This window comes from Hetaerina americana, unplaced genomic scaffold (genome assembly GCF_022747635.1).
Source record: "Hetaerina americana unplaced genomic scaffold, ioHetAmer1.1.p SCAF_179, whole genome shotgun sequence".
In the NCBI taxonomy this organism is placed as follows: Eukaryota; Metazoa; Arthropoda; class Insecta; order Odonata; family Calopterygidae; genus Hetaerina; species Hetaerina americana.
In genome coordinates this window covers 127,106-141,963 of record NW_027286740.1, presented here as the reverse complement: position 1 = coordinate 141,963, position 14,858 = coordinate 127,106, and the positions used below count along the sequence as shown (strand labels likewise).

General features: G+C 37.9%; 1 protein-coding gene across 1 annotated transcript in view; it reads right to left on the bottom strand.

The window, feature by feature from the left end:
• Nucleotides 1-1,316: 1,316 nt before the first annotated feature.
• Nucleotides 1,317-14,858, bottom strand: part of LOC139687195 (regulatory-associated protein of mTOR-like) — a 68,025-nt gene continuing 54,483 nt past the window's right edge. The window contains exons 20-26 of the mRNA XM_071584318.1: nt 14,149-14,303; nt 13,159-13,332; nt 9,678-10,030; nt 8,733-8,894; nt 6,708-6,876; nt 5,066-5,182; nt 1,317-2,879 (exon numbers count right to left, since the gene is read on the bottom strand). Coding sequence (XP_071440419.1) covers nt 2,684-2,879; nt 5,066-5,182; nt 6,708-6,876; nt 8,733-8,894; nt 9,678-10,030; nt 13,159-13,332; nt 14,149-14,303 — 1,326 coding nt within the window. The 3' untranslated portion in view covers nt 1,317-2,683. The remainder of the gene's footprint in view (nt 2,880-5,065; nt 5,183-6,707; nt 6,877-8,732; nt 8,895-9,677; nt 10,031-13,158; nt 13,333-14,148; nt 14,304-14,858) is intronic.

Sequence of the window (14,858 nt, the reverse complement as noted above, 5' to 3'; positions counted from 1 at the left end):
CTAAAATTCATGCCTCCAAATTGTGCTTTTGGGTCGCACGACAGTTATTTATATCAGAATAATCGAAAAGAACTTAACTTTTTCACTAAAGTTTCACTGCATAAAATGTCCATTACCCCTACCAAATCTCTTTACGGTATGAGATTTGGCTGATAAAGGTGCCTGAGAAGGATCGAGTGGTCGGCCAAATTGGTCCGAATTCATGATAGATTAAAAACATTTCGGTGGGTCATGTTATTTCAATTTTAACCGTAACATATTGTTGTTTGTTTTCAATTGTAGATATAACGAGCAATTTTCACTTATCCTATCTACACCGAACTGCCTAATTTGTTTCCGCACCGTACTGGTTTAGGACGGTATGCTGCGTTTGTGTTGACACTGCTTATTCACGTCTTATTTCAGACTCGGTAAAATTCTAACGAGGATTATGCTTTTTAAAAGCTTTAACTAGCGTCTTACACAAAGCATCGGGAACAGTTCGTTTCATACTTTCCCTCCAAGATATTTTTGAAGTAGCTGTCTCGATTCGTTCATCCAAATGATTCATTTTATAGGATCTTTTTGCTTGCGAACAAGTCACTGTGCCATGAGCGTAACCGAATAGGTTTGCTGCAAGTGTGTAATCCGAACTGGGTAGGAATCCTTCTGTATTTCGGATGTTACCCGTGATGTTTGGTGTGGCTTAAGTACGTATCACACATACCCGTTTATTTCTAATAATGGATGTCTACGAGGTGGAATTAGATAGTGCGGCCAATGTCACGGCACAACTTGCGCTCTTTCGCCGTGTCCGAAATGCTAAGCAACTGAAAGAAATGGTTGTGGCTGGGGAGCTGAAATGTTGTATGATCAAGCCTTCCTTAATATTGGACCCTTTTCAAGTTGCCGTAGCTGCGCACAAAGCTGTACTGAATGAGAATGATCAAAGAATGACTACAAGAAGTGTGTTCACCGAAGTGATTTACAACTTGTCAGTTTCAAAAAATATTTCTCAGTCTCTGAATAAATTTGGTATTTCGGACGACGACGAAAACGTACTGGTTGTGGCAATTCAAAGGGGTGACGATGGTTCGATTTGTGACATCTTACCTTCAGTGGCTGGAGAATTGTGTTCAATGGAGGATTTAACGTCTGTTCGCGAACTCCCATCAATCAAGAAAGTGTACAATGTGAGAGATGAGGAACTTAGTATTTCGTCTATGCTTGATTCTGTTGTTAGCCGCATAGCAGCAAAAGAATTTGTATCTTTTAAATAGCGTTAATTTTTCTATTTCGAACGAATATTATTTGTCGGTAAATAAAAATATAACAACTCAATAACACTGCTGTATTTGTACATTGTTTTGGTAATCAACAATATTTTCTCCAAAATTTGACTTACTTAGACAGCCTCCTGAGTTTAAACGCAAGAATACAAATTATTACACCATCAAGTGTCCGTAATTCACAATTATTTGCGAAAACGTCTTCTTTGGAGATGGCAAAATAAATCAAAAACGCTCATTCACACAACTTTCAAGCTTTTTGTACAAACACTTGGGAAATCACTTATTATCACATCACAAACGCAGAGCATTCTCGATAAATGTGCAGATTTTAATGGAAACCAATTTACTCACAACGCGTTATCGCCCGCTTTGGCATACAGCCGCCCCTCGAAAAAAGCTTTTTGGCTTATACGCCTCTATTGTCATTATAAAATTACTATTTTTGCAGTTATTTTACTGTATGTACATTTCACGAGTTGAAAACATTTAATATACATCCTACCTATGCTAGCATGCAGATGCTATAATATATTTGGGGAATTACTGTGAGTCGTAATTTTATGGGCACCAATATGGATTTCTGTGTGTCACGACTAAATTTGGCTACACCTTACTTTGAGTTTCTCTGAAAACATACATCTTGCATGGTACATTATTTTGTGAAGAATTCTTTGTTTTTTTTTTTAAATTCAGTGCCGAGGCAGGATTGTGCTTGCATATGCGTGCAGCTTAGTAGAAGGCTTTAGAAAATTCAGAGGTAAATGAATGTTATGAACAAGGTTCCTAGACTGTTGAGCTGCCTAAAACACAAAACTATTGCTTCTGAAACATATTTCCGATAAACTTTTAAGAAAACCTTGGCACTACTAAGTCGTAGCAATAAACAGCTTTCCAGCTTTGGAAAGTGTCACAAATATTTCAATGTATTTGTTGTAGGAAACACATGATTGAAATTATTTTCGAAATAATGCATGAAAATTTCCTAAATTTGCAATTAATACTACGTTTCCGAAGAAAAAATTCATTCATATAATATTCTGAATGCTTTTTAAGTACTTGGTAACCTCTGATAATCTGTATTGTCTTGAACAGACAAAAAGCATGTAACCTAGAATGCTGTAGCCTCGACTGCATTACATATTTTTGTAAAATGTGGCACCTTAACCAACCAAAACTAAGATAACAGTGCACATCTGATCCATAACATATCCAGATTTTTACGATCTCACCGAGCAACATCCCTAGGCCAACCTACAATAAATTGGGCAGTAATTTCATGGATTGATTCAGAGCCCATATAAATTCCTTCCATAGTTAAACAACCATTGATTTGCAGTGCTTGGATGACCACCATCCATTTCCTGATGTAAAATGCAATACTCTGCAACTGAGGGATTCCTCTGGCTGTCTCATCACCGCCTAAAGTCCAAAGAGTAAACACCGATGGCACTGTCCATGCTTCCAGCGGCAAGGCATACTCTGTGGGAGTGGAATGCAAGACAGCTTACTGGCTTGATTCTTTGACTCATGAATCCTTCGTGATACTTTATGACATTTAGAAGTTGTCCATTCATGTTGTAAATGCTGATGAACTGGTTGACTGAGCCACTGAAAGAGAGATTAAATGCCGTCAGGACTCACTTCATGCAATTACACACATCACATACACTTATCAACCATTATCAAAATTACCAGAAGCAGGATTCCTCTCAATCTTCTTAAAATGCAACTATGTTTCTATAAACCCAACATATCATGGGAAGGGGTAAGATAAACAGTCATTATATCATAACATGTATTTGCCATATGTATGCAAAGATAGTTTTTATCATTGGTCACAGAACTCCGGAATACAACACTTTTACATGATTTCAGGACATAAGCCCAAATCCGCTTCTGACAGATTCCACTCTCTTCATGACGTCGAAGTACTGTATATTCCCTTCAATAACGTGGCACCTTATGTATAACGTGCACCCAGAACTTTGTAGTTATCATGAATTTGTATAGATACCGTGCACCCAGGGCTTCATGGTTATCTTGAACGTGTAGAGATGCCACGCATCTGTATCTACATGTATATATATGCACATAAAAATTATATATACTGAGTCTAAAAATAGGTCTATATCTGATGTGTGTGTGTGTAAAAATACATCTATGTCGGACGTGTGTGTGTAACAATACGTCTATGTTTGGATTTTTTTCAATTTTCATTAAATAATGCGCACCGTCATTTTTTCGATCATCTGAAATTTTTTGTATAGTTAACGCACGTGTTATCGATGGGAAAATAGGGTACTTTTCCTCCACCTCCTTATAACCTAACATCCTCCGTTCTATGACAGCTTCCGGTATTGTCTTTCTTTTTCAAATCTCTTTTATCCACTCATTTCAACTAATGCAAAAAAATCACCTACCATTCCCTATCTATCACTAATTCATTTCTCCTTTTCCCAGTTCCACTTGTTATTCCAACCCTTCTTCATAAACACACCTCAAAAATCTCCACTTTACTTTGGACCTGAATATACAAACAAGATTGTCAGTGAAAATGTTGCCCAAAGAATTCCATCAATGTGAAAAGCTGAGATCATAAGAAAAATGTTATAAATCAACAAGGGGTGCTACTCAAAGGATACATTCATCATAGATTCCCAAAAAGAATTTCTTTTCATGAATAAAAATCTTCCACTTGAAAAAATTATGGAGAAATTGAAATATCAACAACTTGATAAGAAACAAGGATATATGGTATATAAGTGCATCATACATTTCAAAAGTCTTAGACAACCAAATTAATTGCTCTTTCTAATTGCACATACTTTTCACTATTCCTGCTACATCTTTAAAGTTACAGCCTGCACGCACAACAGCTCTTATGGTTCACTCAACACTCTAATAAAAGCCCTCACTGAGATAATGCCATTTTGAAACCTTTGTATTTGTGGCACGCCATGGTTTTTCTCATGAAAATCCACACCTCACAGAGACTGAGAAGCTCGGCTTGAACATACATTCATCATAGAGTAATTGGGCAGCACATTGCCACCCAAGGTCAGATGGCAAGTTTATCTGCACTAGCAATATGACAAGCTGCCACGAGACATGACACCAACCTTAGTTATTGTAAATTCTGGTCAACATGAAAGTGCTAATAATGGGTTTATTTGATTACAATGAGATTGTCCAGTCATTGTTTTTGGGATTTACATATAATTTTTCATGGGAAAATGTGGGGAGGAAAGGAAGAGGGAAGAAAGAGCGTTTAAGTTTTCCCATGGCCGAGTCCATTAATCTTGTTCTATCTGGACAATCTGATGACGTGGGAGCCAATCTCTTTAAGGTTACCAATAAGCTCAAGAGTGCTCTGCATCTTTTTAAAAGTCTTGGCCCCACCTGCTTTATTTTATGTTTGAAGGAACTCTCATGTTAGTTTTGATGGAGTAACTCCATCGCACTTTCTTTTTGGTGAATCAGGTAGTAAAGGTTGTTCCTTCATTAACACTTCACTCGAGGGATCCAATATAGACACTGCACATCTCAACTGCGGCCTCACCCAGATGAAATGACGTCTTGCCTTTATCCTCTCGTTACCTTTTCCCACAACCCACCTAACGGAAGCAATTTCCTTTGGGGCAGGCATGGATACTTTCTAATTTGTGAGGCTCATTCCGTGAAGCCTTCAAATTAAAACCATTTCATAACTTTTAATTTATGGTTTTGACATAACTACAAATACATGATGAAATAAGAGGATCATTACCACTGCGTCATAATCTATTACTACTTACCAAGCAAAGCAGTCAGCTTCCGGATGCACGGCCATTGCTGTCATTCCCTGTGATGTCTGACAGATGCTAACTGATGAATTCCTCCGAAGATCGAAAAACCGCACATCACCAGCAACACTGAAACACATTCATTTCAAGATTTAACACAGAATCATCTAGTTGAAACAACATTGCTGTAACTATTCCTAAACTATATGAGTTCTGTAATAAGAGTTTTAAACAATATGGAAATGAATCTCTGGAGTGGGTTCTCTTTGATTGTTTGGGGTACTGGTTAGAGCAGGCTACATTGAATGAGGCAGTAAGCTCAGCATGTATTTTTGAAAAATATGTTTATGGAATACAATTGCACCCTCACTCCAGTGGGGCATACACATGAAAAAAGTTTTAACAGTCTATGTGAAAGAACGACACCCCAACAACTCACTTTATAATTCCTTTTAGTTCTTATGTTTCAGAAAAGCCAAATATGGCACTATCATAGATGTAATTACAAAAAAAAATTAACTTGCTGGAAAAAAATTATTAAATGGTAAATGATGACTACAGTTGAATATAATATAAAATAAATCACAGAATTGGGACAAAACATTCCATATTATGAAATAAAACTTCCATCACTTTTGGACCCACAAAATTCTTTGCAATAATCATTATCAACATTACTGTTGGTATCATCATAAGTATCCATATCTTCAAATACTACATCCTCCTCCGTCTTATCAAGAGCATTACCACACTTCTTGGAAGACTTCAATTATTTCAGCTCTTACATCTACCCAACATTTCTTCACCTACTAACAAACTTGTGGCATGGAGTGCCCGTTCATTCTACCAATAGACATGAGGATATGGGTCTCCCATCCACTCAGTAGCAAGAGCATATGCCATTTTGTTATGGACAGCTGGGATAAAATATGGTCAAGTTCGTTCAATATCTTATTTTGACATTGCAGAATTGACCTACATGATATCACATAACTTCCATTAATTTAACAATAACAATTCCAACTACACCATTCTTCAAATGAATAATTCTCTTTACATATAAGGAAATACAATGATCTAAATCCAATGGAGTCAACATAGGTACCACTAACAATCTGGGGTAAAATCGACATTCAACATTGGACTTCAAACACTGAAGTTTCAACCTCCACATATCAGACGTGGGCGACTTTTTTAACCACAAATTTGGAAAAAAAGGTGAATCAAATACAGTACTTTTCCAAAGAAAATCAGAAAACCATGTTCCTGAAATTATAATTGATATTAGCTATTTACCAATATCTTGTCCTGCCTTATTGTCTAACAATAACTGCAGCAGCCAACAGTTCTAAGAACAGATTCTCAGAGGCCCAGGCATAGAGGACTCCAGGCATATTACAAATGAGAAAGGTTTCTTTGTACATGTCACAAGAATGTAAATTGATTATATTTTCATATAAGTTAAGGTATTCCACCGATTACTGTCTGCACACCCATTAAGAACTTACGAGCTCTGATATGTAACAAATACAACAATTAGGACATGCTTTGCATTTTACAGCAAGCATTACTCTTCCTGAATTTCAATTGGAATGAATTCCTATGACTTTGAAATGATGCTCATAAAAAATGCATATTTTGCGAGCAAACATACCACCCACTGATGACTCGCCCTGCAGAAGAGAGGTCGGTTCGGAGGTGTGCACCAACGACCCAGCCAGAGTGTTCTCTCCAGGTCACCACACGACTATCCTGGGGTCCCATACGACGATCAAACAACCTCACGGACCCATCACCACACCCAGCCACCAGCAATGAACCACCTACATTCAGACAAAGAGTTGGAAACATTAATTCCCCATCGGCGAATGATATGAACATAAAGCAAACAGAGCAACAGGAAATGAGACACATTTGATGGAAGAGCAGGTCAATTTCAACAGGTAGGAGAGTTCTGCTGTACAATCATTGTCGCATCATACATGACTTTGAATAATTTTGAAGCATGCATTGGATTGTTGTAAGAACGTACGTGTATTAAAATTCTCAGTGGCTCCTATACATGGCTGCAACTAGTTAGATACCAGGAACATAGCACATCATTGGCGAGGGGTCATAGTATATCACATCCTTGAACATGTTGAGATTGAGATATACTAATGCAAAGACTCAAAATTTTATTTTTTGTCCCTTTCTTAACTTTTTACAAACATGTCTTCTTGCACAGTGCATGTCATCACGTCATATTGGTAATACAATAACCAGAAAAAGAGCTTACAAAGTACATAGTATCTGGTGCAAAATTACTTGGTTTCAACATTTCCTAATAAGCCAATAGTACAAGTGGATATGGAAATTCCCAAACAAACTGTGGAACTAACCAACAGAAATGAGAAACTTAAAAAATAAAAACTCTCAATGTTTCAACTGTTCATATCCCATTACTTTGCTCAATACTATTGCCAATGCTGCCATCCAATAACAAATCTAGATTTGAACTTCACGAATGTCACCATTTGCTTACTGGGGATAACTGCAGATAAGAGACAAACATTGAAAGAAAGCTGTAAAAAGACAACAAATTACAATATTGTTTAATCTAGGGTACAACTGAAACAACGAGTCTGCACTATTGACAAACACTACAGCCCTGGTGGGTGCTTCATCTAACGCCCACCGTCACAGCTTTCTCAGCCAATCAGGTAATAGGGCACAAGTTCAGGGCTGAATTATAGTGACTTTTCAGATGAACATTTCTGGAGTTTGGAGTATTTGAAAATACTTGTACTCTCCCATCAATAGGTGGAAGAATGCTGGGAATAGGTCCAATGCATGACAGTCTCTGAAAATACCAAAAGTAAATTTTGAGATGAAGAGCTATGCTCGTATTTTTCAACGAACCTCATTTGAGAAATCTAAGCATTCCAGGGCCACATGTTATGCCATTTAAAGTATGATCTCATTTTTAGGGCTTGTTACAAAATCTTAGAGTTTTTGCGTGCTTCACTGGAGTGGGAGGCTGACACTTAGCAGCGTACAGAAATCTTTGGTCCTCGTGACATTATGAGGCCGACCTCCCAGCATTCCCAGGACCACAGTGGCAGTTTTTCAGTTAATTCTAAAAAATAAATTTTTACATCTTTTGGCAGAGTGGCTTCAGATTTATCATCCAGGTGTAACAATTATTTGATTTAGACAAAGACTGCCCTTGTCGTACATTCAAAATGTGCAAGAGGGCAAGGGAAGAATGGTAAGATGCGATCATGTTCTATTCCCGAGCCGCCCCACTGTTGGCCAACCAAGGTGAGAATAAATTATTACCATTATTATTATATATCATTACTATCAAGTAAACGTGGCATTTTTTAAAAGCAATATCTCTGTTCCCTGAGGAGCACTCTATCACCAAGATTTTACATTAGCCATCTTCCTTGATAAACAACATCAAGGGGACTAAGCAAAGTTACAGATTTGAAACCAATTAGCCTCGAAGTATTAATTATTCAACTCTAACATAAATTTATAGATTTGCATGCCAAAGATGTCTATTTGTTGAGATCAGTCTGGGAGAGAGAGAACAATTCTTTGGCATTTTATAGGGTGTCTTCAAATAAAGCTAAAGAGACTTTTTAAGGGGGAAAACACATCAAGGTAGCAGCACCACTGCACGTCGCCTCACCTCCAGAGTCAGTTGAAACACCCGTGACGCAAGAGTCGGCACCCGTGGGCAGATCCTGAAGGCGAAGCTCCCTCTCAGCATCCCAGAGACGAATGACCCGCACGTCCCCCGTGACCACCACTTGCTGCCTCAACTGATCCCAGCTCACCACCACTCCGGCTCCTAGAAGAGAGCACGGTGGCAGGTGAAGGCTCTTGCATCAAACTGCCGGATGAGTTGTCATTCGTCCACTTACATTCACATTCGCACAAGGGAAAGTTTCTTGGAAATAGATGAATATTGCGGCACATACAAAGTTGGGCAAGAAAGGGTTTTAAATGACGCTATCAGGTTAATTACAAGGACAACTATTAAAGTAATGCGCATTCCCACGGAAAAATAGATCTATTGATCGTACTTGTGTAAATGCTTAAAATTCTTCAAAATACTCTCCCCCTGCATCAATACACTCACGGAGATGTGTTTGCCATGCCTGAAAGGCACCCTGAAACTCCTCACAGCAGGAATATCTGTCAGTAACGTTGTAAAATTCTATTGCAGTCTGAGATGAGACAACAAAAAGGAAATCATTCAAGAGGTTGAACGATGATTTTCAATGCAGCCTCCTGAACTCTAAAATGCAGGCCTTTGAAAGCTCAAGAAACTCTGGGAGTTGTGTATAACTCTGAATGGTGACTCTGCGGAGAAGTCTTGAGAATAACAAATAAAAATATAAGTTTCTATCTTGATCACTTTTTAGTAATAATTAGAAGTTTATGATAACCTCTTCTACAATCAAAGATAGAGAAGATTTTTTATCCAGGCTTTGTAAATATTTCAGGTATTGTCCCTTTCCAAGGCAATGCAAAATTACTGATCTCTTGATTCTCTTTCTGAAGTAGGACAGAAAGAGGGCAAGAGCCACTTTCTTTTTTTTCTTTCCATTTGCTATCCAGAGACACTCACCATTGACCCCTTTGGTTGCCATTGCCGGCTGCGAGATGTCGGAGAGTGCCTGCCAGGCAGACACGAGTTTTGGCTGGGCGATCTGCGATCCAAACGCAGCCACGTGGATGGAGGAGGAGTAGAGGGACGGGGAGTAGATGGAGGCATAGTCCCTCCACAGCCTCAGGGAGCCATCATCCGAGGCGGCCAGCAGCAGGGACACGTCGTGGCCGTTGGCAAATTCCACGGCAGTTATTCTGGATGCACCGGGACGTGGACCACGGCTTGGGCAGTGCATCAGCCTTGATCCAGATGACCCCGCCCCACTGCTGCCCGCACTGCCTCCGGGGAAGCCACCTCCCCAGTCCCAAACACTGCAGACGACACCAAGCGGATGCAGGAGAAGGGAGGACAAACGTGCATAGCTCATCAAGAAATATTTGCCAGTAAAGTAACTGCAAATGCAGATTCAATCAGCAGTGAGCATGGCGGTAGCTCCCTGATTTCAGTTGCCCTGATGCCAAGCGCCTGAATACACACACACAACAGACTAGCATTTTTCAACTCAAGAACTTCTCCTGATATCGTCCCTCAACTGAAATAACAGATAAAGTTTTCATCCAAGACTTTCTATCATGTGCATTTATCAGGACTTTGATAAGTTTTATTCCTGCATATTTCATTCATGAAACAATCAATTTCTTAAAGTTTTGAATGTAATGTATCATACATCATTACAAACATTACCTTCAACCTTATTTAAAAAGTGATTAAATTATATTCCCTACCCAAATTTCTATTAAGTGCATACATATAGTTATATAGTTTCAGTTTAACCTTTATTCTATGCCATTGGATGTATTTACATCTTCATATAAGCATCATGATATTTCACCGGTACAAGAATTTCATTTTATACCGAGGATGTATGATTCATGAGTTGGAAAAATAATGCTGATTAAAACGAAGTGATATCAGCAAGACAAAAGAAAAAGAAATGATTCCCGTGACAGGACTTTGGATGCTTTAATGTTAACTCCATGGTCAACACACATAAAGTAATTTAAGAGAATAAACCTCATTAAATATTGTCACCAACGATAAATATGTGGGTTTTCATGATACTCGCCACCTCATTGTAAGCATTTAAGACAGCTCATAGGGAATTTATTCTCTTGCAAGTAAAAAAAATGTGATTTTTCATTAAATAATTCAAAATTACCAGTCAAAACACCCGAAAGACTAGCATATTACATTTATAAACATATTTATAAGGAGCATTCAAAGCATGGTTATTATAACAAAATTGAATAATAAATGATACTCGATTAGCAAATCATTAAGAAATTGTATCAAACACTCTTATCTATTTAGCTAATTAATAACCAAGTGAGTAAACATGATATTTAGAGAAAAGAAGCCATGAAGAAAACAGCAGGTATTTTAAAATGGCACAACCTTTAGCATAACCTCTATTCTATTTTCTCCAACACCAAGATTATATGCAAAATAAAATATACAGGATATTTTTAGGGATGAATATCAAACAAGAATTCAATTTAGTCGCACAATTTGAAGTATGGCATAATTTACAAACATCTGATTCCTACATCAGATTATATAGCAATTTATGAGACAAAGATGCTTCTGCTGGTCAGATTTTCATGTAATAATACAGTACATTATAACTGCTCAGATGAAAGGTCAAAAAAAGGCCAATTTTGCCTGAATAAAGACGTTTGTCTCTCTATTTGTAATTATCGCTTTAGTGTATAATACCTTTGTATCAGCCCTTGATCTAAGCCATGCTGTAATGTTTGTATGAAAGAAATAGATCATATTTTTGTTGCTGTCTACATAGATTTGTAGGTAAAATAATCTTGGAGAACATTTTCAACCAATTAAAAGATGAAAATGATCCAGGAAGCTGAGAGTGAAATATTTTTGCAACACAGGAAGCTCTGTGGCAAGTGACTCATAATAACCAGAGAGTGGGAGGAGAGCGTAACTTGGAAAAATTTCAACTGGCTTCAAGCCTCGGTTGTGTCCCGTTTCTGCCTGTGTGTGCCGTAGTCGTCAAATGTTTGCTGCCTTTCACTTCTGTATATCTCCCAAGACATTTCCGTGGTCACCTCACTCCTGCTTTGTTCCATCCCTCATCCCACTCAAACCAAGTCTCTTATTACACCTATCCTATCCCAATTTTGTCCCAGAGACAATGTTTAAGTAATTCTATACCTTAAATCAATTTAACATTTGTTTTTATTACAGAATAAAATTTGACTGCAGGCATATTTTGCTTCTTTAAATGTTTTTTCCTTTTAAGAAGATAAGTCCACATTCATTGCAGAGGCATCATTCAATGACCGTTTCAGTTAATTACAGGTTTAGCAAGTCTTTTGAAAGGTTTTGCAAACATATCCCTGCCTTCCTCCATCCCTCATTCTTCCCTACTTTGTTAGCAAAATTTCTTTCCTTATTCAAAATAGCTCTAAAGAGCTTCCAATTCTTTTACAGTGACATCCTCTGGGTATTCCACGTAGGCCTTTGACGCAGGGACCCACTTCACAATTTTTTCTCGACACTTTCAATAGGTAAAATGTGAATTAAAAATGGCTTCAAAAATTCCAATTAATATAAATTTTCCAACGTCAGTTGCATTCAGAGTGCATTCTTCAACAGCATCCTCAACATCACCATCAGAAGTTTAACTAACGGACACATTACAGTTATCACTGAAACTATTGTCTCCATCAATCGGAACATTACTATTGCCACCCCTGGAGGTAAATTTAAAATCTGAATCACTCATCTGTTTCTCTAGGGTAAAAACATCAACAAAATTATCTAGTATTACACATTTAGTCCTACTTCTCAGCACATAATTGAACTATAAAAATATAAATTTAAAATAAAAACCACGCTTCCTGGAAGAATTGATACAAACACAATAAACTATTAAATTATTTTGCATCATTGGGTGAACAAAATATATCATCTGATAAAAACTTTCAGAAGGAAACCATGTATTGTCTTTGTAGTTACTACATTATTTTAGATGATATAACATTGATAGGAAAAATATACTAAATTCAGTTCATAAGGCCAACATTCACAGCGGTGGTGTTGACTGATAAAGCATGAGACACTGATGCCATGCGTAGAGCGCTCTTGTACAACCAAACGGTGAGTGAATGCTCAAGATTACTAGACTCACACATATTATAAACTTAAACAAATTATGCCTTTAACACAACTTACATAGTTTGTCAACTCACATTTCAGGTGATGAACATGAATGATTATGAAAGGTGAAGAGGAAACATATTTGGGGCTCACCCAACACACGAGGGATGGAGGAAAGAGTTAATCAGCACGTATTAACTTCAAAAGCAACCATCAAAAACTTTGCACATTTTCACACTATTTCATTTATTAAGAGTACTCTTTGGGGTGATTTTTGCGGGGTGAGAGGACATGGCAAAACTGCTCCACCACTTACCCATAGCAATCTCTTCCAGCTACAACCAAATGATTGTCGTAAGGGTGAAACTGGATCACTGACGGAGGATCTGGGCTGCGTGCAGTGAAAACCTGGCTCTCAATCCGCGACCCACAACCCAAACGCTTCTGCTCCTCCTTAGCTTCCTTGCGCAAGTGTGTGTTGCGCATATACCTAACAAAAAGAAAGAGCTTAACAATTTCCCGGAGACAATCAACCAAGGATTGCCTCGGCCAGGGCAGGGATGAAGCGACCGGCAAACACGCCACCCCGTGAGATACATGGGCGCCATTAGAAGAATTCAGATTGAAACAGAGAACTGTAGAAATTGCATAACGTGCACTTGCAGGATTAGGCTAATTAATTCAACTCTTAACATGTGGTTTAAGTTACATGAAGTAATTATGTGTCCTGGGAAACTATCACAAAAATATTTCATTAGGCAGCAGTTTTTGCACAACTGCATGCCATGTTGCCAGAGTCCTCACTCATGATGCAATTGCAAATTCGCCACTGGATGGCCCTGGCCATTCTCAAATGCAACAGGGAGCCACAGCAAACATGGAGTGGTGCAAGGGAAAGCCAAGTCAAAAAACCTTGTGAACACAAGCACTAGACAAAAGCACTTAATCAAACTCATGACTCTTTATTCAACTAAGTTTAAGATTCAAAACTTTTAATAGAGAATTTAAAAACTTTTAAAAATGCCAAGGTATTTCAAACTTGCATTTTTTTTTAAATGTAAACTGAAGTTTCAAAGTATTTAAGTATCTTTACAACTGTCATTGTAAATCAAAATTTTGAAGTGTTCAAAAGGGATTAGCAAAGATAATCCACAAAACAAATTTTTGAGTTTACTGTATTAAATATACCAGTATTGCACCGTGACTGTTAATGGTCTCTAGTCTGGCCAGACTTATTTAGAGTGAATTGCTGGCTCAAAAACAGAGTCCTTGTGCATAATCAAACGGATAGCCAAGTCCACATTACCTCCATTCCCTTTCATAGTGTTGCTTGCTCTCGACATCATCATCTTCTAGGAACTTCATTACAGGTTGAGCAAAATATTTGCAACTCCACTCCACAAATTGAGTGGAAACCAACGGCTTGCGGAGACCACCGGCATCATCAGCTTCTTCAGATATCTATATTCAAGAGGGTGTGGTCGAGATTAGGACCAAATATTGTCAAAAATTATAGGGACAACATTTTCAATCAAATCCAAGTAACAAATCCAAATACGAATAGCAATAGAAGTTAACCTGATATATTTTATTTCAATGATAGCACCCCATAGGAAAAAGAAACATTTATAAAATACTTCATAATATAAATATTAGCATGGTACAGTCGTTGGTGCAGGAAGCCAAGATGAAAGAGGAATCTGAGCACTCATAGTCATGGGTGCAAAACTTATTAGAAGACATAAAATACGACTAGAATCAATGATATCAACAGGGAAGTTTTGATCTAGGTTGCAATATGACTTTTTTGCCTCAATTTTTCCTTTGCATTACATGAGCATCTATTCGAACAAGACTTCCCATCCTGCAGTCTAAGATACCAACATTAGCCCTCTCTTTGCAGTCCTACTGAATGCCTGGGGTGCCATTTACCTCATTCTTGGGCATGCCTATTCACCGTGGCCAAAAGGCAGCTATGAACATTTGGCAAAAACATTAGTGGCAAGACTTGAAAGT